This window comes from Eschrichtius robustus, chromosome 13 (assembly GCF_028021215.1).
Source record: "Eschrichtius robustus isolate mEscRob2 chromosome 13, mEscRob2.pri, whole genome shotgun sequence".
NCBI lineage: Eukaryota > Metazoa > Chordata > Mammalia > Artiodactyla > Eschrichtiidae > Eschrichtius > Eschrichtius robustus.
This window is the reverse complement of record NC_090836.1, coordinates 97,226,782-97,249,373: the sequence shown is the minus strand read 5'-3', so window position 1 is coordinate 97,249,373 and position 22,592 is coordinate 97,226,782. Positions and strand designations below refer to the sequence as shown.

The following is a 22,592-nucleotide window of genomic DNA, read 5'->3' as shown; positions in this document are numbered from 1 at the left end:
TGCCAGTGGTAGTTTGATAGGGATTGCACTGGATCTGTAGATTGCTTTGGGTAGTATAGTCATTTTCACAATGTTGTTTCTTCCAATCCAAGAACATGGTATATCTCTCCATCTATTTGTATCATCTTTATTTCATCAGTGTCTTAAAATTTTCTGCACACAGGTCTTTTGTCTACTTAGGTAGGTTTATTCCTAGATATTTATTCTTTTTGTTGCAGTGGTAAATGGGAGTGTTTTCTTAATTTCACTTTCAGATTTTTCATCATTAGTGTATACTGTAGATTTTTGAATCCTAGATTCCCCTCCTACAAGATTTAGCTGATTTTTACTCACTCCAGCAGGAATTAGTGTGACCACTATACCTCCACTCCACCATGAATCAGATCCACTACAAAAGAGAAAGGCATCTGCATGTTTGTAACTTTTAATAAACTGCTTGTAGTTCATGATACATTTACTGAGGAAAAAAATTTCGTGGAAGATTCTTAATATTTCATTTTATTGCTCTGGATTTAAAATCAATTAAAATATCCATTTCTCTAAAAATCGAAAACTATTCTGATAATATTGAATAGAATCTTACTGATGTAGATTTGGAACATAATATAGGTTTGAATGAAAAGTAAATCTACCCAGATTGTTTTTTTTTAAAACTATTTCTTATGAGCCATTTGCCTTTCACTGGTTTCTTTGGATCAATCTGGAGAGGGTAGCAAATGGCATGTTTACATTTCTCGAAAGAAACTGGTTTTTTCTGCTGTTCAGCAGAGGTCTCCTGACTTCTTTAGAGAGGCTGACGTCCATCCTTCAGTTTTGCTGCGTCTAGGACGGGAGCAGGGAGTGAGACAGTGGAAGATGAAACAAAAACCGAGAGGAGGTCTGGGGAGTGTTACAAAGATGGGGAAGGAAGGAGGGACACAGCAAGTGAGAAAGTAGAGGGACCACATGAGAAGGGAAGGAAAGGATGGAGCTGGCGCCCCAGGAGGGAGCAGGTCACGCAAAGGAGGCTCTGAGAGGAGGAAAAAGGCACAGGGAGAGGAGAGGAGAGGAGAGGACGGAGGAGGTCCAGGGAAGCAGCAGGGAGGAATCCTCACCTGGAGAATCGCCTGCAGCTTCTCACATAGATGTTGACTCACTACTTCCAGGTCATCCCAGGGCTGAAAGGGTCTTCCCTGGTGGTCCACAAAGGTTTCCCAGCAGTGCTCAAACTCTGAGATGGAACAGGGGAGAGAAAGGTGAGTTCCAGTCTGGGGAAGGGTTGGGGCCACAGGGCTGAACTGACTCTTCGGGACAGACTTTCCCCGTCATAATTTCACTTCCTCGTCTCTCTTTCCTCCTGGGGACTCAATAGCTTACCCCTCCAACTCTTTCTTGCAACTGGAATTTGAGCCAGCCCAATTCTCCTTCTTTCTGGAAGTCCCCCAGTCCTTCTTGCATATCCACCCACCCCCCTTCTTCCCCTCCCCGAACCAGCTCTGCTCCCCTGAACTCTCTCTTCCCATAGACTCCTTCCAGAGTCTAGCGTCACCTCTCAGGCAGCACACAAAGGCCTCTCCACCGGGGATTCCCACCCTTCCCACCGCTTTCTAGCAACTTCCCGCAGGCCTCTCCCTGCCACCGCCCCGCCCCCAGGAGACCCATGCTGACCCTTAGAGGTCATGATGGCGATTTGGGCCCCAGCCGCCTGCAGTGTGCGCAGCCCAGCCCCGTAACCGGGGAGGCTGTAGATGCGGGAGGCGAAGATGCGCAGGCTCACGTGGCTGTTCTCCCCCAGGAATGTAGCCAGGTTCTGGGCACAGGTATGACAGGGGGTCCAGGAGATGAAACAGGTGAGCCTGTAGTGCAGCCCCCGGTCCAGATTCCAAGAACGGATCCGGTCCAGGAAGTAGAGCTCCGCATGGCAGGGCTGCCCCGGTTGGTTAGCACCCTACATAGAAGAGGAAGAAAAGTGGACGGGGTTGGGGGGAGGACGAGGCCAGAGTAGGCAGGTGGGTGAGGCACTGGCCTCCAGCGCTAAACTAGAGCGGGGGCAAGCCTCAGCACCAAGTGAATGATATTTCAATGCAGCATTTACATGATCCAAAGTAACGCAAAACTCCATGAGAGACGCAGTATCAGTGTTTTACAAAGAGCTCGGTGAGCAGTGGTGACTTGTTATTGGCCCTCGGCTCCCTGTGGCTCTGCACAGCACTGAAATTGATCAGTCTTCGTGCAAATGTTGATGTTTCGTTCATCATAGAATTGTGTTAATTTTGATTTTTAAACTATTGCCTTAAAATATTACTCATCTTGATTTCTGAGTTTTCTGGAGCACCTCTTATTTTTGTGCCCGAGGTAGGGCCGTCAGGAGCCTCACCTAGTCCAGCCCTGCAGAGAGGAGGCCAGGGGAGCTCCCACGCTGGCCTCCTGCCATGGAAGTGGGTGTTTCCTCCCTGGAGCGATTCACCCTGCTCTCCAGCTCCTCCTCTACCCCACCCCACATGTGCACCAAAACTTCTACAGGCTTCTACTCTGGGCCTCACCCTGTGCTGAGCCCAAGGCTGAGGGGCGTCCTTGGGCTAAGGACAGCTGGCAGTGGGGTTGCAGGGATCAGTGCCCTTGGCAAGATCTCTCAAGCAGTGGGCAGGGGTCCTGCCGGGCCCGCCCAAGTCCATAGTGACTGAGGAAGAAGTTGGGCTCTCTAGCTAGAGCCTTCCCCCGGGCAGAATCCGGGGAAGAACCTGGGCCCTTGTCCAGATGCCTTTCCCTCTGTCCCAACCCCTCCCCAGAGGCACAGCAGGAGAGGAGTAGCAGAGTCCTAGAGCCTGGGGTGACATGGAGCTGGAGGTGCCAGGCCCTGGATTGCTGTGACTGGCTTCTGACATGTAGCTCAAAGCTGCCATTCACACAGCAAGAGTCCTCACCTGATTCCAAGCAGAGCAGCGGTAGCAACAGCAGGACCAGAGGTGAGAGAGCTTGTGGGACAGCCTGTGTGCAACTGACAACCTTCTACCCTGTGTGTCCCTCGATAGGGAGGCCCTGCCTGCTGCGGGCAGGCTGGGTCAGTCACCTTGTTGTGCACGAAGCCCTTGTTCTCGTCCAGAGGGACCCAAGCGTCACCATCCAGGATCTCCACCTTGTAGCACAGGTAGGTCTTACGAGCCCTTATCTGATTCATGAAGTTCTCAGTGAAGGTGTTTTCATCCAACAGGCATCTACGGTCAAAGGCGGGAGAAGCCCGAAGACACGGGGCTCCTTCTGGGACTGCCCGGCGCTCCTCCCCTCCCCACACACCCCTTCCTTCTGCACCCCACATCTCTGCTGGAGCCATGAGTCCTCCCCCTCTGACCCCTGCTGGGGGCTCCCAGGGAATTCAGGGGCTCCCCCCAGGAGCAATGCAAGATGCTCAGAGCCTCAATGAAGACCTGGCCCTCTGCTCGAAGTCGGACTGGGTCACGGCCTCTCCCCACCATCCCGCCCCTGTCCTAGCTCCCGCTGCCCCGCTCCCCTGTAGCGTGGTACCCGGTCCTGGGCGCTGTGCTGGCCTCCATGAGTCAGTTTCTTCACCGTCCCTGTCTCTGAGTCTTCAGTTTCTGTTCTCGGTCACAGCCTGTGGTCTCCTCCCTGAAGCTCTTCAAGCACCAGGAGCCTTATATACAATCAGAGCGCCTGGAAACCACTGTGTCAGCAGAGTTGGGCCTCACCCCTTCCTGAACTCTGGCCACTCATGACACCTATGAACTTCTCTGCCCAAACGCCATACCCTCAAGGAGAAGTTTAAGTTTCCTTTTCCCTGTTCTGACAAGGGCCCGACTTGGATGCCACCAGGACTGACCATGGGCCAGTGAGGTCTGGGAGGGTGCGGTCATCTGGGCAGCAGGGACCAGCAAGGCAGGCGGTGAGGGGACAGACGAAAGGACAGGTGTCCGTACCCTGGAGGACAAGCTCCATGGCGGCCCATCGCTGAGTCTCCTGCAGCAGCCAGCACGGGCCGTGGCCTGGCGCAGGCTCCCTGGGGCCCGCTGGGCTGAGGGACCTGCGGGGCGCTCTCTGGGGAGGGGAGAAGCTGCTCGGACAGGCAGGCAGCAGCCTTCATCCTTGGGGAAGGGAAGGGAGGGGGAGAAACCTGGGCCGAGCGCTCCTTAGGAGCCCCCCGTGCAAGGCCAGCAGACTGGACGGAGCATTTTCAGTCCATTACACAGAGGAGAAGAGAAAGGCTCCCGGAGGGGCCAGGCTGGACCAGGACCACACAGGGACACATGGCTGTGGGACGTACTTCGGCCTCAGAAAGCGTGGCCGCCCAGGCTCTCCCTGTCCCCCTCCAGGCCCGAGGAATGTGGGGACTGTGTCTTCCAGCCCCAAGTGTGACCCTGGCCCTAGCTGGCCCTGTTTGTCCCTGAGGGGCTGCCCCCTGTCCCACTGACTCCCCGTCCTGCTCCTCTTAGAGCCCCTGCCCTGGCCCAGCGCTCCTCCCAGGGGAGCTGGCTACCCGCCCGCCCCGCCCCGAGGCCCAGCCTGGCCGCCTGCACTGGGGACCAGGCTGCTGACCCACATCCTCAGGGAGGAAACTCAGCACGGTGTCCCCCTCCTTCTCGGGCGGGTGCTCCTCCTCATGGAGGGTGCCCTCCGCCCCGCCCCCACCCTGGGCTGGGGCCCCTCTGTCCCCTCTGTCCTCTAGACCTGGTCCCCTGGAGAGCAGACACTGTCCTCCGGGTGGTGGCTCAGCTCCCATCTTTGTGGCAGGTGGATTCTGGGTGAGAACTGCCCAACGGGTGTGGGGTGTCCTGAGCAGCGCCCACACTTCCCGGGTCACAGTCTGCACACCCAGCAGCCTCCATTCCTCCTGAGCAGGAGACGGGGTCTCTACGAGGACCGGGGTTACAGAGACCCGGCTGGGGTCCCTGAGAATCTCCCCAGAACCATCCCCCAGCTCTTGCCTTCCAGGGAGGGGGGATGTGGTCCTGATCCAGACCAAGCTCTCCTCCCGCACCCCTACAGAGTCTCCTCGTCACTCAACCCACTAAGTTCTTCTGGTTCCCCTGTGTCCCCGTAGATTTCTGAGGGAGGGTCTCTGGAGCAGGAAGCCCGGTGCTGGGGGCCGAGGGTAACCTGAGGAGTCTGGGGCTCCTGCTGCTAAGCCCCTGTGCCCTGGGGCACCCTTGGAGTACTGAGCCCTTGAGCCTGCCCCGCCCCTTCCCAGCTGGTTCCAGCAGCTGGAGCACCAGATCTCACTGGGCTCGGCCCTGCATCGCTTGCCCCTCAAGGCTGTGCTGGAGCATTTTGTGGGGAGACCAAGGCAGGGGCTGCACTGCAGGGAGATGCGCCCACATCTCCAGGGGAGGTTTCCCCGCCAGTCTAGCTCCTCATCCAGTAGCTCTGAGGTGTCCTCTTCTGGAATGTTCTCCAACACCTCCTCCTTCCCCACTCCCCATACCCCAGCCTGGCCAGTCACCCCTGGACCTTCTGCTCCCTGCTGATTCCCGGCTGTCCCTCTTCAATGCAGACAAGCCAGCCTAGCAGCTTGTCTCCACATCTGGGGGGTCCGTGTGGCAGCGATGGACCAGCACACAGGCGGCTAAGAGAATCCATGGTCTGTGAAGGTTAGAGGGACATCACATGTGACAATGTTTGACCTTCTCCCAAACGTTTTAAGTCTTGAGTCACCTGAGTCACAGCGAGAAGGGACGAGAGGATGAGGAGTTGCTAACTCAGACCTGGGTGGGCCTCACCCTCTCTTCTCCTCCTGCCCCAGCGTCTTCCCACATGCTCTCCCCAAAGCCCGAGGCCCTCGGGGCAGCAGGGGCCCAAGGACCAGTCTCCCTGAGGCCAGGGAAGACATGGTTTGGTAAAGGCATCAATAGAACCTAGTGATGAACTCGGATCCAAAAGTAGCGCCCAACACCACTGATATGATGATAAGATGAAAGCGTGCAGCTCACCTCAGTCCAGCAGGTAAGAAGAAAGAAGAAAAGAGGTCCTGTCCTTTCTGGGGAATGACAGCCCCTCCCCCATGTCTGCCTCTGTCAAGTAGAGTAAAAATGTGGGGAAATTCCTACACCCTGCTGGAGTTCTCCACCAAAGTGTGGGAAGGTCCCAGAAGGGAAAACAGGACCTAGGTCCCCCCAGTGAGGGAGGGTGCGTGTGGGGAGAGTAGCCCTCTGAGCACGTGCAGACTGTGCTGGGATATGCCCCGTTCCCCCGTTCCCCCATCAGGAAAACTGGGAACAGGGCTGGATTCCCCCGGGGGAGCCCAGACTGGGGTCAGAGAGACCGACAGGGCCAAAGGACCCTGGGGAAGGGGGCCGGGCTGCTCAGCCTGAGTGCCTCAGGGACTGGAGTGAATGATCCTGAAGTTTCTAGAGTCCTGGCCAGGCTGCTCTGTGCAAGGTCCCAGCTCTGCCCTCCTGAGGGTGCCCCTTGCTCCCTAGAGCAGGATGGAAGACAGGCTGCCTGTGCCCAGCCTGGCTCTCCGCAGTGTCCCCAGGCTGTGTCATGTCCCCAGCACCTCAAGGTCCCTGTGTCATAGGCGAAACTCTGAGACCAGGGCCTGGGGAGATGGGCCCCTGGGAATGGGGGCCCTGGGGTGATGGAGGCAGGTCTGCCAGGAACCTGCCCTCTGACAGCCCGGGGTGGGGGCCCTTCAACCTGTCCACTGAGGTTGCACTCTTTGCCCAGAGGGCGTATACTTTGTGGATTTTGGGGTCACTTCAAGGAATGGAGTGGGGAGACGGGGAGGAGGGGCTGCTGTTGGAGCCCAGAAACCAAAACCAAAGGAGCAGATTTGATGATGAGTTTCTTCCCACAAACCACCCTTGGGAAGTGTCGACATCCTCTGATCTTCGTCAGAGCTGAGATAGTTTGGGTGTGTCTGGGGAACTCGAATTGGTTTCCTTTTTGTCAAGTCGCTCTGTGTGTGTGTGTGTGTTTGTGTTCCTTGTGGGTCAGGACTATGGTTAGCTCTGTCTGCTCAGGCACAGTTGTGTGCCAGGCCTGATCTTTGTCATATATGTGGTACCTGAGGTCCCACAGGACATCCTGAGGTGGGACCATCAGCTGTAACCAAGCAAATAAGCCATCAGTCCCAGGCAGGAAGCAGTGCAGAAGGCCCTGGGACAGGCACAACTGAGCCAGGCCCGAGTCCTCTGTGGTCCCAGCACTGCGGTCCGTGTCTGCTCCCCGAGCCTCCTGCTCCAGGGCCGTAAGCCTCCTGGGGGCTGCTCCTCTTCCCCGCCCCTCTTTCTGGGCACAGCCCTGGACACCCGTCCCTTCCCAGGCTCCTTCCCCAGGAACTGGCCCTGTCCTGGGTCTCAGTCTGACCGCTCTGCGGAGGCTGCCTGCGCACCACGTCCCCTGGTGGCCAGTTGCACGTGGTGTAAGCCAGAACGTAGGAGGCCGGGTGGATTATTTGTGGATTGAGTGATACGCTGAAGGAGGGAGTTCCTCTCCTTTTCTTAAAAATAATAACATCACAATTTGTTGAGTAATAGCTATTTCAGACGATGTCTTAAGACACTCACATGGTCATTTAACCGTCACAACAGCTACCACGGTCGGTCACTGTCCTTGCCTCCGTGTTTCACTGTCCTTGCCTCCGTGTTTCAGGGGAGGATCCCAAGGCCCAGAGGCGAAGTCCCGTCCAAGGTCCCTGAGCATGAAGGGGGCCAGACCCAGGGTCAAGTCCTCCTGACTCTGAGGCATCCCCATAGAAAGACTAACGCAGCTGCTCAGACACAGAGGAGGCAGGAGGAACCTCGGGAAGGAGCGTCTGCCCAGGAGTCTGGGTGGGGCTTCAGATGAGGGGTACGGCTGGAGCAGGACCAGACCCAGAGAGAAAGACCTGGAGAGAGGAGAGGGTGGGGCGCCAGGGCTGGGGATGCCCAGAGGGAGGGGCAGGCAGGCAGGAAGGCCTCAGAGGGGGAGGAGGACAAGCGAGGTGGAGGCCGAGGCCACCTCACCCAGAAACCACCTGCCACAGAAATGGGGGCTGAGCCACCCCCTGGGGGACAATGTCTGCTCTCCAGGGGACCAGGTCTAGAGGACAGAGGGGACAGAGGGGCCCCAGCCCAGGGTGGGGGCGGGGCGGAGGGCACCCTCCATGAGGAGGAGCACCCGCCCGAGAAGGAGGGGGACACCGTGCTGAGTTTCCTCCCTGAGGATGTGGGTCAGCAGCCTGGTCCCCAGTGCAGGCGGCCAGGCTGGGCCTCGGGGCGGGGCGGGCGGGTAGCCAGCTCCCCTGGGAGGAGCGCTGGGCCAGGGCAGGGGCTCTAAGAGGAGCAGGACGGGGAGTCAGTGGGACAGGGGGCAGCCCCTCAGGGACAAACAGGGCCAGCTAGGGCCAGGGTCACACTTGGGGCTGGAAGACACAGTCCCCACATTCCTCGGGCCTGGAGGGGGACAGGGAGAGCCTGGGCGGCCACGCTTTCTGAGGCCGAAGTACGTCCCACAGCCATGTGTCCCTGTGTGGTCCTGGTCCAGCCTGGCCCCTCCGGGAGCCTTTCTCTTCTCCTCTGTGTAATGGACTGAAAATGCTCCGTCCAGTCTGCTGGCCTTGCACGGGGGGCTCCTAAGGAGCGCTCGGCCCAGGTTTCTCCCCCTCCCTTCCCTTCCCCAAGGATGAAGGCTGCTGCCTGCCTGTCCGAGCAGCTTCTCCCCTCCCCAGAGAGCGCCCCGCAGGTCCCTCAGCCCAGCGGGCCCCAGGGAGCCTGCGCCAGGCCACGGCCCGTGCTGGCTGCTGCAGGAGACTCAGCGATGGGCCGCCATGGAGCTTGTCCTCCAGGGTACGGACACCTGTCCTTTCGTCTGTCCCCTCACCGCCTGCCTTGCTGGTCCCTGCTGCCCAGATGACCGCACCCTCCCAGACCTCACTGGCCCATGGTCAGTCCTGGTGGCATCCAAGTCGGGCCCTTGTCAGAACAGGGAAATCAAAACCTATTCGTATTAGAATTGGCCAAACTGAAGGGCAGGGGGGAGGCGTGGCTGACCGTGGGGGAGTGGCGGTGTGGAGCTAGTGACGATTGTCCTCCTGGGAAGACGGCTGCCTGAGGATGGACAGGCGGTAGGCGGCAGTTTCCTCACTTCTCACAAGCACTAGGCTTCAGTGAGCATCGGATGAGCTCCACAAATATAATACAGAATGAAAGATGTCACACATGAAGGAGTTCATTCTGATTCCATCTATATGAAGTTCAAAATCAGGCAAAGTCAATCTATGATCATAGAAGTCCTAATATGTGTTCTCTCTGGACGGGGGACAGCAGGGAGGGGACACGAGGGACTCCCCACCTGGGATTCTAGAAGTAGCCCCACCTCAGTCTGGATGGTGGTTACACTGCCTAGAAACCTAAGATTCTGCACTTAACTGTAAGTTATACCCCAATTTCTAAAAAAAGTTACAAAGCCTGTATTTTTAATAAGGAAAAAGTTTTACTAAAAGACATAAATATAATATCCCAAATAAATTGATAGAAATGCAAAACAAATACAAACAAAATCTCCATGATTGTTCTCAGGGTTTTTGGTTTTCTTTTTAATGAGGAAAAAAAAGGCTGTTTATGTCCAAATGACAGACTAAATGTGGTTGAAAGTGAAGAAGTGAGGGAGAAATGAGGAAGTGAGGCGGTCCTTGTAATATACTAAAAACTAGAAAAGCGATAAAGCCACTGTCATCAAAAGAGTGTGGTGTCAGCCAGGACCCGAAATAGACATGAGGAAGACACTGCAAAGAAATACATACAAGTATATCTGGGAACCTAAATGATGACAAAGGTGGAGTGGCAATGCGGTGGGGGCAAGGTGGGCATCATTCATTTCATGTTGTCAGCTGAACGAGAAATAAATCCTCATGGCGTCTCCATCGTGAAGCGAGATTCTCCTACACCGCTGCTCCTATTCAACTCTCTCAGCCCCCAGCCATCCCCACCCCAGCCTTCACCGAACCAACAGAAGCAGAAAGGCCCCCTCCCCTCACCTCCCCATCTAGAAACCTGCCTCCCTTGGTACTCACATTCATTCACCCAACACAAATTTTATTGAGCACCTACTAGGTGCCGCATGCTATCCTAGGGGCTGGATGAACTTTAAGCAAAAGAGACAAGGTTCCTGACTCCATGGTCCGCCCGTTCAAAGTCCAACCTTCCATCTGTGCTCTGGGGCTCACGCCCTCTCTCTTCCAGTGGGTTTCTCTTCTGCGGTTTTCCGCATCATGCCCAGCACTACTGGATCATTCCCATCAGCAAACCACACGCTCAGGTACCTCCCACCTTTAAAAACAAACACTCTCCTTTGAGTCACATCTTCCTCCATTCTCTTCACTCCTTCATGGAGAAAAATAGATGTAAATAAATATACTTCTATCCGAAAGTTTTATGCATGTTCTATTCTGCATGTTTTGCTTCCTACCCACCTGTCTGTTTTCCTCCCATGACATTCCCTCTCCCCACCACTCCAGGGGACCTGCTCTCGACAAGGTCACCGATGATCCCCGTGTTGCCAGAAGAAAGGGATAGTTCGGGACTTCCCTGGCGGTCCAGTGGTTAAGACTCCGCGCTTCCACTGCCAGGGGCTCAGTTTCGATCCCTGGTCAGGGAACTAAGAGACCACACGCCGCACGGCACGACCCCCCAAAAGAAAAAGAAGAAAGGGATATTTTTCAGTGCTCCTCTTGCCCCTCCACCCAGCAGCAAGCGACATAGCTGAACGTAACCTCCGTCCTGAGACACTGCTCTCCCACTGTGGTGACAGCCCTGTCGCATGGTCTCCCTCCTCTTTCTGCTCACCTCCCAGCTTCTCTCTTCTCCTGGGTGACCTGGGTCTTGCCCCTGTGCATCCCACCACCTCCCCAGGAGACCCAGCCTGCTCCCCGGGCACACGGCCCACGTCTCCCGTCCTGCTGCTCTCCCGAGCTCGACACTCAGGTACCAGCTTCCTACCAGACATCTGCCCTCGGACATCTGACGGGCACTGCACACTTAACCTTCCCAACAGAACTTTTTGTGGGGTATTTTCCCCCAAAGCTCATTTTCCTCAGATTTCCCCAGCGCTCTAAAGGATATCACTACTTACCCAGCGAGTGGTGAGCTTGAGCCCAAACCCAACGGCAGATCTTGATTCCTCTTTTCCGTAACATCTAATCCATAACCAAGTCCTGCTGATCGACGTTGCCGTCAAACTCACCGTTAATCTCCATCCCCACGGCCTCCGCTGTCACCGCTCACTGGGCTGATGGATGAAACTTCCAGCTTCCATTCTTCTTCCCTCTATTCAGTGTCCTCAGAGGTGCTGGATGGAGGCTTTAAACAGGAGGCAGGGCAACTTGATTCAACTCCTTACCCCCTCAACACACACACACACACACACACACACACACACACACACACACAGTCTTTTTTTTTTTTTTTTTTTTGGCCGCACAGCATGCGGGATCTTAGTTCATCAACCAGGGATCGAACCCATGCTCCCTGCAGTGGCAGCGTGGATTCTTAACCACTGGACCACTGGGGAGGTCCCACAGAATCTTGTACTTAGCATATGATCGAAACTCCTGCCTATGACCAGCTGCCACCACCTCCCTGCCCCCAAACTTTGCTCCCTAGACATACCTCTCTTTTCTGCTTCCTTCCTGCCTCAGGGCCTTTGCACTTGAGTTATCTCTGCCTGGAAAGCTCTTCCCCCAAGGTCCTCTCAGGGCTAACTTTTTCTCATCCTTTCTGTCCCGGTGCAGAAGGCACCAGCTCTGTGCACCCCATTTAAACAGCTCCCCACCATCTGGTCATCTCTATTACAGCATCCTGTTTATCTCTTCCGCAATTGCCTCGATCTGGAATTATCTTATCCGTTCCCATATTTTCTTATTTCCTTTGTGTCTCCCGCCGTCATGACATCATCGCCTTGTGGTCTGGAGCCCCCTGCACCTTACTCAACTTTGTACCCAGCACCTTGGACCAAGCCTACCTCCCCAGAAGGTACTCAATTAATATTAGTCAAAAGAATGAACACACACAAAAACTGAATAAATAAAGTGATGGGGAAATGAAATACACATTTTTTCTTCCTCCACAGAAGAGGGAGATTAGAGAGGAGGAGGATTGGCGATGAGAGAGAGGCTCGAAGCTTTCCCGTGAGATATCTCTGTACTACTTGACTTGTTGTGTTAAGCAAGCACTTTGTGAATCATTAAATGCTAATAAAGTCGCTGTGGAAGAAGAGGTTTCCAGGCTGACAAAGGTAGGGAGAGCCAGGTTCAGGCTGCCAGGGCCAAAGTCCACCTGGGCATCAAATACCGCCTATAAATACATGGCTGGGAGAAAGAATTCTGGTCCAGAGACAACTGTCAGCGCCCCACACAGGAAACAGGACAGTAAAGCATTGCTTCACCCGGTGTGATAGAACAAACCTCTCTCCTGTCCCCGGGTTATGAAAAAAAAAACGAAACAACACAACACAATGAAAGGAGACAAGGCAGTGGGAGATGAGCCCCTGAAAACTGGACCCCCAAATGATGACAAGTCAGGATTTGTTAGTTGTCCCAGCAAAGGGTTTTCAGTAAAACCCAGATTAAATTCTGAGCTCTGGAGAGCGTTTCCATGTTAGCATGTCCAAACTCCCTACTCTCCGCCCCTCCCTGTGGCTGGTCCTCCATGCAAGAAGAGGCAGGGAGCAGGAAGTTGCAAAGAAGGGAAAGTAGGGGTTATGTATTGGATGTGTTGTAGCTTGGATGTTATGTAGAAGGATGTGGCCAAGGATGAGGAGTCCACGGTGAGGCCCAGGTCCCCCTCCCCATCCTCTCCGGGCAATGTCATCTTTTCTCTGCTTCCCGGGTTTCCCAGGTGGTGAAGTTGGTTCCTTCCCCCGAGAGCTCCTCTTCTCCTCCTGGGCCCTCCCTGGATCTTCTCCAGAACAGCCCTGGCCACCTGCCCTCCCTCTGGGCTCCTTCCCCCCAGGAATGGGCCCTGTCCCTGGGGCTGGCTGTGACCGCTCTGATGAGGCCCCCAAATCGGCTTCTCCAGCCCAACCCCCTCCAGGCTCCTGGCCTGGGCTTTGTGTCACCCTGGATTCTTTTCTGCCTGTAGTGCCAAATCCTGTCATTCCCACCTTTGTAAGGGCTATGGGGCCTCCAGTATCTCTGTGGCTACTGGACAGACATGTCCTTACCTTCTAACTTCGTAAGCAGATTTCAGGGCTTTCAGAAACCCTTGGACCTGCTAACCTTTCAGAACGTCGACTGAGGTGGAACTGAAACTACGTCGAAATGGATTTAAAAGTTCACAACATGTTCAGAGAGAATGTCCTTATTTCAGATCTTATGACCAAAAAGCCAGGTAGCCAGGCAAGGTTACACTGGTTCCTATGACGACGCTGTCAACTGTAAGAGCATCTCATTCACTCTTAAGTCCTGCTTACTGATTATTTCTATTATAACTACAGCCTATGCGAGCAATGTTTAAAATATAACTCTGTCATTAAAATGACTCATTCAAAAAAATAAAAAATAAAAAAATAAAATGACTCATTCAATCAGTATCTGATAATACAGAAAATGAGCAAAGTGAAAAGAATCTGAAATGAAAATCGTACTCAAGAAGTCATGGCAGAGGTGTGGAGAAACGGGAACCCTCTTGCACTGTTGGTGGGAATGTAAATTGATACAGCCCCTATGGAGAACAATATAGAGGTTCCTTAAAAAACTAAAAATAGAATTACCATATGACCCAGCAATCCCACTACTGGGCGTATACCCAGAGAAAACCGTAATTCAAAAAGACACATGCACCCCAATGTTCATTGCAGCACTATTTACAATAGCCAGGTCATGGAAGCAACCTAAATGCCCATCAACAGACGAATGGATAAAGAAGAGGTGGTACATATATACAATGGAATATTACTCAGCCATAAAAAGGAATGAAACTGAGTCATTTGTTGAGACGTGGATGGATCTAGAGACTATCATACAGAGTGAAATAAGTCAGAAAGAGAAAAACAAACATCGTATATTAACGCATATATGTGGAACCTAGAAAAATGGTACAGATGAACTGGGTTGCAGGGCAGAAGTTGAGACACAGATGTAGAAAACTAATGTATGGACACCAAGGGGGGAAAACTGCGGTGGGGTGGGGATGGTGGTGTGCTGAATTGGGCGATTGGGATTGACATGTATACAGTGATGTGTATAAAATTGATGACTGATTAAAAAAAAAAAAAAAGTCATGGCAGAAACTGAAAAGGAAGAACGCATGAAAGGAACTGTACTCGTCCACATCTGCAGGATTCCATTCCTAGAGCACTCCAATATTTCTCAAAATTTCTCAGTATAGCTTGTCTTTTAGACACCACTGTCAGCCATTTGGTTTTAGCATTTGATACAGGTTTTAAAACATCGTTTCCTTCAACAATGAAAACCCTCCTTCCGAGCCTCTGGGGAGACCAGAGCTGCGCCTTTCCTCCTGCTTCATGATCCCCAGATCTGTCTAAACTGCATTTTAGTTACGGCTCCTGCATTTCCTCTCGCCCCATCTTTACTTTCACAGCCTAATGCACTTACTTTACAAGGTTACAGGGCAAAGGCAATAACACAGTGATGTGCACCCCGCTGTAGAGACGGAGCTGGCATTTCTGCAGACATCTGGGCCTGTGTCGGCTGCCATTCTAAGGCCTTGGTTACAGCAGTGACACTATGGCCAGGCCCCTTCTTTCATATAATCACAGTGATGAATTCTGTACAAAGGAGTGGAAGGCCCATCTGAATACAGCAAAATGTCAATTTCATAATTAAATGAGAAATAAATGATGGAGAGGTGGATAGCTGATAGATAGGTAGATGATAGATAGATAGATGATAAATAGGTAGGTAAGTAGACAGGCAGATGGAAGATGGAAGACAGATAGATAGATGATAGATAGATAAACAAGTAGATAAGTAGACAAACAGATGGAAGATAGATGATGGATAGACAGGTAAACAATAGAGATAGATAGATAGATGGAAGATAGATGATAGATAGATGACTGGTAGGGAGAGAGAACTCAATTATTAAAGCAAATGGGGGAAATGCTTACAACAGGTGAATTTGGGTAAAGGGTATGTGGATGCTCTTTTTTTTTTAACATCTTTATTGGAGTATAATTGCTTTACAGTGTTGTGCTAGTTTCTGCTGTATAACAAAGTGAATCAGCTATATGAATACATATATCCCCATATCCCCTCCCTCTTGCGTCTCCCTCCCACCCTCCCTATCCCACCCTTCTAGGTGGTAGCAAAGCACCGAGCTGATCTCCCTGTGCCATGCAGCTGCTTCACACTAGCTATCTATTTTACATTTGGCAGTGTATATATGTCAGTGCTACTCTCTTACTTCATCCCAGCTTACCCTTCCCTCCCCGTGTCCTCAAGTCCATTCTCTGTGTCTTTGTCTTTATTCCTGTCCTGCCCCTAGGTTCATCAGAACCATTTTTTTTTAGATTCCAGACATGTGTGTTAGCATATGGTATTTGTTTTTCTCTTTCTGACTTACTTCACCCTGTATGACAGACTCTAGGTCCATCCAGCTCATTACAAATAACTCAATTTCGTTTCTTTTTATGGCTGAGTAATATTCCATTGTATATATGTGCCACATCTTCTTTATCCATTCATCTGTCGATGGACACTTAGGTTGCTTCCATGTCCTGGCTATTGTAAATAGAGCTGCAATGAACATTGTGGTACATGACTCTTTTTTTTTTTTTTTTAATAGGAATTATTTATTTATTTATTTATCTATTTTTGGCTGTTTTGGGTCTTCGTTTCTGTGCGAGGGCTTTCTCTAGTTGTGGCAAGCGGGGGCCACTCTTCATCGCGGTGCGCGGGCCTCTCACTATCGTGGCCTCTCTTGTTGCAGAGCATGGGCTCCAGACGCGCAGGCTCAGTAGTTGTGGCTCACGGGCCCAGTTGCTCCGCGGCATGTGGGATCTTCCCAGACCAGGGCTCGAACCCGTGCCCCCCGCATCGGCAGGCAGATTCTCAACCACTGCGCCACCAGGGAAGCCCCATGACTCTTTTTGAATTATGGTTTTCTCAGGGTATATGCCCAGTAGTGGGATTGCTGGGTCATATGGTAGTTCTATTTTTAGTCTTTTAAGGAACCTCCATACTGTTCTCCATAATGGCTGTACCAATTTACATTCCCACCAACAGTGCAAGAGGGTTTCCTTTTCTACACACCCTCTCCAGCATTTATTGTTTGTGGATTTTTTGATGATGGCCTTTCTGACTGGTGTGAGGTGATACCTCATTGTAGTTTTGATTTGCATTTCTCTAATGATTGGTGATGTTGAGCATCCTTTCATGCATTTCTTGGCAATCTGTATATCTTCTTTGGAGAAATGTTTGTTTAGGTCTTCTGCCCATTTTTGGATTGGGTTGTTTGTTTTTTTGATATTGAGCTGCATGAGCTGCTTGTATATTTTGGAGATTAATCCTTTGTCAGTTGCTTCGTTTGCAAATATTTTCTCCCATTCTGAGGGTTGTCTTTTAATCTTTTTTATGGTTTCCCTTGCTGTGCAAAAGCTTTTAAGTTTCATTAGGTCCCATTTGTTTATTTTTGTTTTTATTTCCATTTCTCTAGGAGGTGGGTCAAAAAGGATCTTGCTGTGATTTATGTCAAAGAGTGTTCTGCCTATGTTTTCCTCTAAGAGTTTACTAGTGTCTGGCCTTACATTTAGGTCTTTAATCCATTTTGAAAAATAAAAGATTTATTAGGAAAAATAAAAATATAAAAGAATCAACAACGATGAATCAACAAGGTAAAACAGAACCCCAATCTAAAAGAGGAAAAAAGAAAAGAAAAGAAAAGAAGAAAGTCTTGGCTATGGGGGCGGAGTTTAGGCGGGGGTGGAACTTAGGCAAGGGTGGGGTTTAGGGTGGGGCGGGACCTAGGTGGGTGGCCGGGTGACGTTTGAGCGTGGGGCGGGGCCTAGGCGGGGCGACGTTCGAGCGTGGGGCGGGGCCTTTGCTTAGGACCTGTGCAGAAGGGGAGCGGTAGCACCGGGAAAGAAGGGCCTCTGGGGTGTGGAGTTCCGGAGTTTGGAGGTAAGGCCCTGAGTGAGGGTGTGTGGGTGGGGTTTAGGCCCAGCTCCTTGGAGGGGGTCTCCGAGTGCAGAGGTAGGACCCTGGGTGGAGGTGTAGGGGTGGGGCTTGGGCTCTGCACGGCAGGAGGGAGGCTCCGAGGGCAGAGGATTTGGCCCGGGAGCCCAAGCGGCTTGCCGGTGCCTAAGTGGACAGGGAAAGCACTGGCCCTATTCCCTTCTGTTCCTTCGTGCCCCTCCCCTGCCGTCTACCCGAGGGTCTCCCCCCTCGCCACTGGACCCCTAACCGTGGGTGGGTCCCTCTGGGTGTAGGAACTCCTCCCCTCCCCCAGCCACCCCTCAGGGGTGCCGGTCCCAGAGGTCCGGCCTTTACTTTTGCTCCCCTTTCCCTCCCTCCCACTCCCTCAGGACCCGTGCGGCTGGAGGGGGCCTCCTCGGTGGGCAGAGGATCAGGCCCGGGATCTCAACAAGCTCTTGGGGGGTCCAAGTAAGCAGGGGAAACCTGGCCACGCTCCCTTTTGATCCTCTGCCCGCCCAATGGTCCCCCAATTGACCCCTTCGGGCGTGGGATCCCTTCCCCTCCCCCAGCCGCCCCTCAGGAGCGCCAGTCCCATCCCGCCTCCACTTCTCCTCCCCCTTCACTGCCCCCAGGCCCCACGTCCCACCCGGTCGCTGGGGGTTCCTCCCGTCCCCTTCGGTGTCCGTGGTCCCCCACCGGTGCCTGGTAGGTGCCCTAGTTGTGCGGAGACGCGAATTCTGCGTCCTCCTAGTACGCCATCGTGACTCCATCCCCCTGGATGCTCTTTATATGCAACCTTCTGTAAGTTTGAACTAAAATAAGAAGCTTAAACAATAAAAAGTAAAATTAAAATGTTCACTATCTCTAGGTGGTAATATGAGTCGTTTTCTGTCGCAAATTATCTCTGCTTTTCAAATTGCCTACAATGAGCGACTGTTGTTTATATAGTCACAGAAGTTATTAAGAAAGAAAAGTCTCGAAGCCATCATTTCTCCACAGGCCCTCTCAAGGGTGGACCTTGCCCCAGGCACAGTCTAATAAGGCCCCACCACGGGAGCCACCCTTTCAGTCTACAAAGAGCCCGTCAGGGAGGGTAGGGGCCAACCCTCTGCAAAGTGCTGCCCCGGGACCAGGTGGCGCCTCCCACGGGCCAAGAAGAGACAGAACACAGAACGCAGCTCCTCCAGGTAAGCGGCCCACACACGGGCTGCAGGAGCCAGAAGTTGAAGAACTGAAGTCACGTTCACCTAGAGAGAGCGCTCTCCTTTTTTCTCCCTCCTCGGATCTTCTCAATCAAGACGAGTTTTGCTTCTTCTTTTAATACCTCAAAGCCTAAGGACTGAGTGTTACCAACCTGTGCTTCTGGCTGCAGTGACTGATGGGTGATGACAGCCCAGCCTTGCTGGACGCTGGTCCCTTCAAAACCAGGGGTCAACAGAGTCTAATTTTGCCAGAATCCAGAAGAGATGGGCCTGGCTTAGCGCCAAATTTCACGCTTCATGACTCTATATTCTTTAAATTCCGTATCCCAAGATGGCATGGTTTTCTGTTGTTTTAATCTGTTTGGGCTGCTGTAACAAAGTACCATAGACTGGATGGCTTATAAATAATATAAATTTATTTCTCACCATGCTGGAGGCTGGGAGTCTGAGATCAGGGTGCCAGCATGGCTGGGTTCTGGTGAGACCCTCTTCCGGGTGGCAGACGGCTGACTTCTCGTAGCCTCACATGCCCCAGGGCAGAGAGGAATCAAGCTCTGTGGGGACTCTTATAAGGGCACTAACCCTCATGACCTCAGCTAATCTTAATTACCTCCCAAAGGCTCCACCTCCTAATACCGTCACATGGCTGGTGGGGTAGGGGGGTAGGGGGCGGTGTTCAACATGAGAATTTTAGGAAAACCCAAACATTCAGTTCATAACATCCTTCAGGACTTCCCAGGACCCTGACGCCTGGACAGTCTGGAGCCTCGCCCCCTCTCCGCTGGAAGTGCTGTGGAGGGGAGTGGGCAGGCAGGGCGTGAGGCTTCGGAACCAGGGGGAAGTTTGCATCAGAACCACTGGGGCCACACAGGTCCAAGGTGAATGCCAAGAATTCCAGGGGCCCCAGAACCTGCCCAGGCACATTCTGACTTACTGAATACTTAACTGCAGATAAAAAGGGCGGGGCTGGGAGGCAACCTAGATCACGAATGGATTCCCAAAGCTGATTTTCATAAGGCTGTGATTCCCGACTGTCCTTTTCCTAATTCAGAAAGATGGGGCAGGGCGGGGAGGGCCGGGAATGGACCAGGTGAAGAGGAAGAGGAAGGTACTGCAGACAAGGAGCCGAGCACAGCAACGATGCAGAAGCAAGTAGAGGCAGGGGTAGGAGGGGTGTGGTCAGACGTACAGCTCGCTGATGCCGCTGGTTGGTGACCTGAGGGCTAAGGGGCTGAGCTGGCAGTGAAGCCAGGACACAGAAGGCCTTTTTTTTGAAATTGTGGTGAAATATGCACAACATAAAATTTATCTTTTTTTTTTTGTCTTGTAGGGATCTCAGTTCCCCGACCAGGGATTGAACCCAGGACACAGCAGTGAAAGCACCAAGTCCTAACCACTAGACCACCAGGGAACTCCCATAAAATTTACCATTTTTAAGTGGACAATTCAGTGGCATTAAATACGTTCACATAGTTGTGCGACCATCACCACCGACCATGTCTAGAATGTTTTCATCTTCCTAAACTGAAACTGTGTACTCATTAAAAACTAACTCTCCATTCCCCCTTCCCCTCCAGTGGCAAAAATGTCACCTGTTTACAAAACATGTAGAACAGTTTCTACTTCGTGTCTGCAAGTCTTAATTTACAATAACAAATTATTTTCTGTTTTTTTATTTGGAAGGCACTTAGGATTGCAAAATTCGCTGCCCAATTTCACTCAGCCGCCACACAAAAGACACAAATGACAGTCCCAACACTGCAAATTTTGAAGGATTGAGATAGTTTGTCTATAGTAGTTTTGACTTTTCTAGCCTGAAATTTTTGGCTGATTCTCTTAGGAAAAACAAATCTGTTTGGGGTCTAACTTTGCTAAATGGGGCTCCAGAAGCATAGTGAACAAGAACCACAAATTCAAAGTGTGACAACTTTAAAGTCTTCTGTTGCTTATATGAACAGAAGACTCCAGAATTTTGCAAGTAGCATAAAGACAATTTTTTTTTTTTGATTTACAATGTTGTGTTGGTTTCTGGTGTACAGCAAAGTGATTCAGTTATATATATGTTATATATTCTCTTTCATATTCTTTTCCATATGGTTTATTATAGGATATTGAATATAGTTCCCTGTGCTATACAGTAGGACCTTGCTGTTTATCCATTCTATTCATAACAGGTTGCATCTGTGACTCCCAAACTCCCAATCCTTCCCTCCCCCACCCCCCTCCCCCCTTGACAACCACAAGTCTGTTCTCTATGTCTGGGAGTCTGTTTCTGTTTCATAGATAAGTTCATTTGTGTCATATTTTTAGATTCCACATATAAGTGATAGCATATGGTATTTGTCTTTCTCTTTCCAACTTCACTTAGCATGGTAATCTCTAGGTCCATCCATGTTGCTGCAAATGGCATTATTTCATTCTTTTTCATGGCTGAATAGTATTCCATTGTATATATGTACCACATCTTGTTTATCCATTCGTCTGTTGATGGACATTTAGGTTGTTTCCATGTCTTTGTTATTGTAGATAGTGCTGCTATGAACATAGGGGTGCGTGTATGTTTTTGAATTATAGTTTTGTCTGGATAATATGCCCAGGAGTGGGGTTGCTGGACCATATGGCAACTCTATTTTTAGTTTTTTGAGGAACCTCCATACTGTTTTCCACAGTGGCTGCACCAATTTACATTCCCACCAATTGTGTAGGAGGGTTCCCTTTTCTCGACACTCTCTCCACCATTTGTTATTTGTAGACTTGTTAATGATGGTCATTTTGGCTGATGCGAGGTGGTACCTCATTGTAGTTTTGATTTTCATTTCTCTAATAATTAGCGATGTTGAGCATCTTTTCACATGCCTATTGGCCATCTGTATGTCTTCTTTGGAGAAATGTCTATTTAGGTTAACCACAGTTGTTTGTTCAATGGAATTGAAAAAATCCTGACCCAAATGACACTACTTAGCCCAAAAGACCAAAGACTATTTTATAACAAATTGTAATTTTTGAGAGATGGTTAACATCAATACTATGCATATTTTATGTGTCAAATTAAGAGTTCAAGAGTATATAAAATAGGGTCATGCATTACTACCTCTAAGAATATCACGTAGAAGGTAAACCCCAAGTGCTTATGACAGCGTTTCAGGTGGAAGCAGTCTTACACAAAAACAATCTAGTGTCTCTGCTGTGTGGGTATATATCTTAAAGAAATTTGAGGGATTACTGAGAGAAAAAAATCTTGGTCCATTAAAGATTGATAGAAAAGGTCAGTCTGTGGGATTTTTTTTTTTTTAGTTTTTTTTTTTTTTAATTATTTATTTATTTATTTTTGGCTGTGTTGGGTCTTCGTTCCTGTGCGAGGGCTTTCTCTAGTTGCGGCAAGTGGGGGCCACTCTTCATCGCGGTGCGCGGGCCTCTCACTATCGCGGCCTCTCTTGTTGCGGAGCACAGGCTCCAGACGCGCAGGCTCAGTAATTGTGGCTCACGGGCCTAGTTGCTCCGCAGCATGTGGGATCTTCCCAGACCAGGACTCGAACCCGTGTCCCCTGCATTGGCAGGCAGATTCTCAACCACTGCGTCACCAGGGAAGCCCCAGTGGGATTTTCAATGTTTGCTTTAAAAAAAAAAAAAAAAAATCCAGAATAAATCACTTCCTGTACAAAGAAAAATTGCAGACTTTTGGATGACCATATCTGATCACACGCACTAGATGATTTAGAATGAAACTATGTCTGTGGTTAAGAGCTATTTTCTACTTGACTTCTTCTTTCTTCTTTTATTTTTATTTTTTTTAAAGATTTCTTTCTTTCTATCTACCTTTCTTTCTTTGGGTGTGCTGGGTCTTAGTTGCAGCAGGTGGACTCCTTAGTTGTGGCATGCACGTGGGATCTAGTTCCCCAACCAGGGATCGAACCTGGGTCCCCTGCATTGGGAGTGTGGAGTCTTACCCACTTACCCACCAGGGAAGTCCCTTGACTCCTTCCTTTAACAGCATTAATTTGTGAACTAAAGTTCATCTTTGGTTCAGCTACATTTATGGCTTAAGACCTCGTTTCCAAACCAGTGGTACCAATTTTCCTTAAGTGTAACAGTGCTCAATTTTTAGTAGCAACTATATTTTTAGAAGGTTAACAACTTGGACAAAAATATTTTAGCCATATTTATTTTTTACCTTTTTATAAATTATCAGTTGAAATATTTGCAGAAAGTTTAATCTACCTACAGGATGATCTTTCTCACTCTCCCATCCCACACCTTATTCAAAGGATTTTCCTCCTACCTCATTTCCAGCCTGGTTGGGGGAAGTGCAGGAATTTCAGAATTAGTCA

General features: G+C 50.9%; 1 protein-coding gene across 1 annotated transcript; it reads right to left on the bottom strand.

The window, feature by feature from the left end:
• Positions 1-729: 729 nt before the first annotated feature.
• On the bottom strand, positions 730-3,595 carry LOC137774959 (DNA dC->dU-editing enzyme APOBEC-3G-like). The gene is made up of 5 exons (XM_068560497.1): positions 3,502-3,595; positions 3,050-3,194; positions 1,648-1,927; positions 1,095-1,210; positions 730-822 (listed from the first exon to the last, which is right to left on the bottom strand). The coding sequence occupies exons 1-5, from the start codon at positions 3,528-3,530 to the stop codon at positions 808-810; spliced, it is 585 nt and encodes a 194-aa protein (XP_068416598.1). The 5' UTR covers positions 3,531-3,595; the 3' UTR covers positions 730-807.
• Positions 3,596-22,592: the final 18,997 nt, after the last annotated feature.

Coding starts and splice junctions, on each gene's coding strand:
- LOC137774959 (XM_068560497.1), bottom strand. CDS start 3,530: ATGGAGGCCAGCACAGCGCCCAGGACCGG. Junction 3,195..3,501: donor AGCACAGCGCCCAGGACCGG/GTACCACGCTAC, acceptor CTTTGACCGTAG/ATGCCTGTTGGATGAAAACA. Junction 1,211..1,647: donor CGCCATCATGACCTCTAAGG/GTCAGCATGGGT, acceptor GTTCCATCTCAG/AGTTTGAGCACTGCTGGGAA.